Consider the following 4,205-nt stretch of genomic DNA (forward strand, 5'->3'; position numbering starts at 1 on the left):
GGGGGTGAAGGGGGTGGCTGTGGGCAAGGGTGGGGCTTGGGCCAGGGTAGGGGTGAGGGTGGGAGCTGTGGATGAGGGTTGGGATGGGGCACCATCTGCTGGAGTCAGGATGAAGGAGGAGGCAGGCGGCAGAGCTGGGCTTGCGTCTGCCCCAGAGAGCTCTGAGAAGTGTCAGCTCCTGTTACCATCACGGGCAGACCGAAGCCCAGCAGGTGGAGAACCCCATGGGGGCACTGCTGAGAAGAGGGAGTCGGAGACAGAAGGTTACACAGAGTGCCGCCCCAGGGGAGTGGATACGCAAAGGATAAGTAGGGAATAGCCTAAGAAAAATTTGACATAAAAGTCAAAAAACTGAATGCTCAGGAGGTAAGAGTCAGTGGAGTGATTTGAATCAGGTGAAGTCTTTTTTAAAACCTGACATCCCAGGAATTACTCAGGTATGGTATTTTGAGGGACAAGAAGGTCCATGACATTTGTGGAAAAGATAGGGTCTTCCAGGGACTCTGGCTTATTGGAAGGAGGGCAGACGTCCCCCTGCAGTCCACTCCTCACCTTGCTCCTTGACATTGCAGGGAAAGCCCAGGCCAACGAGCAGCGGTACAGCAAGCTGAAGGAGAAGTACAGCGAGCTGGTGCAGAACCACGCCGACCTGCTGCGGAAGGTAGGCCTTAGCCGCTGCTCCCGCGGGCCAGCACGGTAGCACAGCTGCGACTGCAGCCAGGCCCAGCGTCCTCACCAGCTTCTAGGGGGCCCCACCAATTCTGAGAGCCACAGCGTTTCAGGCTCCCCTGCCTCCCACACTTTGGGCTCCACTGTAGACACCAGCATCTATGACCCACCGTGGCCCTTTTGTAAATGCTGGAGAGTCAAGTATCTGAGGATGACTACTTTAGCCTGGCATCCCTCTGGATAGAAAGGTGATTCTCTGTCCCACTCTAGAGCACCTGTGAATTTGAATATTTGTTCTAGAAGAAGATGTCCTTTAAGCCTGAGATAAGCCAGTTCAAGACACTGTTCTTCCCTGACAGAACGCAGAGGTGACCAAACAGGTGTCTGTGGCCAGACAAGCTCAGGTGGACCTGGAACGAGAGAGAAAAGAACTGGAGGATTCCTTTCAGCACCTGAGTGACCAGGCCCAGCGGAAGGTGAGAGGGAGAAGTATGTGGCGAAGAAGGAGGTGGTCAGCCTGTTGGACTTGGACATGGCTCGAGGGAAGCGTTCTCCATGGGCAGTTCTGTGGGTTAGAGCCCGATGAGATCCTCCAAGGGGCCGTGTGAGCCCCAGGACCCGGTAGTGATGCGCAGGGCTTCAGGGCAGGAAGTAATGAAGTCGGTGGGTTCAACAGCAAAGGCTCCCTGGCACAGCGATAGAGAAGAGAACAAAGACGAGCAGATCTGGCAGGTGTGGGGAGGGGCTGGCAGGCAGGAGGCCTGAGAGGCAGGAGGCGGCACCAGAGGGAAGAACTGAACAGCTCACACTTCAAGCAGTGGCTTTTACACTTTTCTGTGCCCCTTGCTGGAAAGTACATCCAGGCAGTGGAAATGAGGTTTCACAAAGCAATGCTTAAATGTGAGTGCATTTCGATGCCCTTTTTGCCCTGGTTAGGTCATTTTTTTAAATATTAGCTGTCAATTCTTACTAATAAGTTGCTGCAACTGCTGTTTCAAAAACACCACTTAGGAAAGAAATCAAAGAGGACTGGATCACGAGGGTGGTGGAGTCAGGAGGGCGCCGGTGTCAGGGTGTCTGAGTGAAAGGTCCAGTTCTGCCATAACCAGCACTGTGATCTCAAGCTCGACGTACGGGAAATAGCCTTAAAATTCCATTCGCCCCACCCCGTACCACACTGTGTCTTCGCCGTGTCTCTCCACAATGTCACAACGTTTTGTGGAGATCCAATTTACATACAAAAGAGTATGCAAACCTTACATTACAGTTTGGGATTTTCACATACGTAAAAATTTGCAGCCAGCTCCCAGCTCCGAGTGCCCCGGCTTCTCTTCTCTTTCAGACTCAAGAGCAAACAGAAATTCTAGAGAACTTGAAGCAAGAACTTGCCTCCAGCAAACAGGAACTCCAGCTTGTCCAGGGCAACCTGGAAACTTCTGCCCAGGTGAGCCCCCTTCCTCATCCTTGGCCCCTCTGGCTATGGGATGGCTGCTTTCCAGCGCTGGTCACCAGCAGGTTGGGCCACGCTGTCCCACATGTCCCCAGGGAGTGTTTGGGGAGCGGAAGTGACAGATTAAAGAGATGCCATGGCGTGTTCCCTGTGGCCAGGCGGTGGGTGTGGACTTCCGGGAAGGGGACAGTTTGACTCTCCTCCTTCCCCCACTTCTGCCATTGCAGGCAGAATCTAAGCGGGAGGCTCTGATTGCCAGTCTGGAGAAGGAACAGGAGAGCTTGCTCAAGGCTGCGGCTCGTCGCGAGGAGGAACTGTCTGCTCTTCAGGAGCAGCTGGCACAGACCCAGCTCACGCTGTCTTCCACGCAGGTAAGGCTCAGATGCCACGTGATGCTGCTCGAGCATCGTGTATCCATGGAGCCGAGGGGCTGGGAGGGGAGTTTGGGCCTTTGGCCTGACTGGCATTCTGCAGGCGCCTGATGCCAGCGTGCCCTGGGTCACTCACGAAACAGACGAGGCCAAGCAGGGCACTGTCTCCTCTGAGAAAGGACCCACTGTCGCTCTCCCTCTGGCATAGAGGGGCGTCCACCCCACAGTCCTCGTGGCCCATGCCACTACCTGCCCACAGGGTCCGCTTGCCTGTACCTGTGCCGAGCAGCGTGACTCAGGAATTCCCTTGTGCCTGGAGGACTGCTGCTCGTGGGCTGCTGGGGTTTGTGGCAGACTCACCTCCTGGGCCCTTTCTAGGAGTCCATGTACCAGCTCGTGAAGGACCAGCGGAAGAAGCTTCTGGCGGAGTCAAGGAAGGCTGCGGAGCAGATGATCCAGGAGGCCCTGCGGCAGCTGGAGGAGCCCACGCTCATCGGCTGCGCTGGATCTGCAGGTGCTTCTCCCACGCCTGGTCGGCTGCGGCCTCTCAGCCCGGGGCTGTTCGCTGTGGCTTGGAACCAGGAGACGCTGGCTCAGGGTCCTCCGGCGTGCTGCTGGTCAGAATTGCCCGGGGATGTCCAGGCCCCATGCTGAGAACTGCTCAGTTAGAAGCTCCCAGGCAGAGGATGTCCTGAAGCCCCGCGTGAGGTGGCCACTGCCTTAGTCAGCAGGTCACTATCCAGCCAAGCAGGGCCCTGGTGCGGCTCTGAACACCAGAGGAAAGAGATGCAGGCCATCCTGTGTATAGGGAGAAAATTGTAATCTGAATCAAGACGGCTGCTTGTGAGCGTCCCGTCTAGATGGGAGCATCGTAAAGCACAGACCAGCAGGCGCAGGGCAGGCACAGACACGCCTGGGCATATGTCCGCACGGGGCCGGTGCGTGCCCCTAGGTGCGCAGGAGAGAGGGGTCTGGGGCAGAGAGCCAGGGAGCGCCTCCAGTGTAGACGGGACTGCATCCGGGCCCTGCGGTTGGCGGGATCGTGGGCACAGTGCTGACAGATGTCATCACAGCTCCTTCTCAAGCGGAGGGGACATGTTGGCAGAGTAACAGAGATCCCCCTGAGGGACAGGCATATGGGAGGAAACAGCTGACAGCAGATTTTTATTATCCAATAGAAAGGTCTTAATTTGATATCTTATTCAGCAGGGAACCCATCTGTAAAGAAAACAGCTGCCCGTGAAGCACACTGAGTACCTAATTTACTGAGGGGAGGCCAGGACTGTGCAGTGGTGGGCGGATCTGACATGTCATGAGCTGAGTTTGAAGGAGGAAGAGAGACATGAACCCATGGAGAGGAAGAGAAGTGAGAGCAAATAATAGTAACAGCTGGCATTTGTTTGCTGGTGCCAGGCGCCACGCCACAACCACACACACACACTGCAACTTGTCACACGTCTGCACAGGGGCCTTGGGTGTGAGCCACATCCTAAGGGCACACCAAGAGGGAGCTGTGTCAGAGGATGCTGGACAAGAGAGGGCCTTGGCGCCCACTGGGTGGGAGAACATGGCCTCCGCCGCCCATGGAGGACGTGTTCCGAGGCACCCAGCGAGTGCCGAAGCCAGGGGCAGTCCTGAACCTAGATGGGCTGTTTTTCCTATAGCTACGTACCTGTGAGAGGGTTTAATGTACAAGGTAGGCGCAGTAAGAGATC

At 56.1% G+C, this 4,205-nt stretch overlaps 1 protein-coding gene across 3 annotated transcripts in view; it reads left to right on the plus strand.

Annotated features, from left to right (window-relative positions):
• HIP1 (huntingtin interacting protein 1) overlaps positions 1 to 4,205 on the plus strand; it is a 120,452-nt gene that overhangs the window by 102,363 nt on the left and 13,884 nt on the right. For all 3 annotated transcript variants that reach the window (XM_004688281.2, XM_012729039.1, XM_012729040.1), the window contains exons 15-19: positions 573 to 661; positions 1,029 to 1,145; positions 2,012 to 2,113; positions 2,347 to 2,490; positions 2,869 to 3,004. In XM_004688281.2, the coding sequence (XP_004688338.2) occupies positions 573 to 661; positions 1,029 to 1,145; positions 2,012 to 2,113; positions 2,347 to 2,490; positions 2,869 to 3,004 (588 nt within the window). The remainder of the gene's footprint in view (positions 1 to 572; positions 662 to 1,028; positions 1,146 to 2,011; positions 2,114 to 2,346; positions 2,491 to 2,868; positions 3,005 to 4,205) is intronic.

The sequence above is a fragment of the Condylura cristata genome, unplaced genomic scaffold (assembly GCF_000260355.1).
Source record: "Condylura cristata isolate star-nosed mole 26May11 unplaced genomic scaffold, ConCri1.0 scaffold00024, whole genome shotgun sequence".
In the NCBI taxonomy this organism is placed as follows: domain Eukaryota; kingdom Metazoa; phylum Chordata; class Mammalia; order Eulipotyphla; family Talpidae; genus Condylura; species Condylura cristata.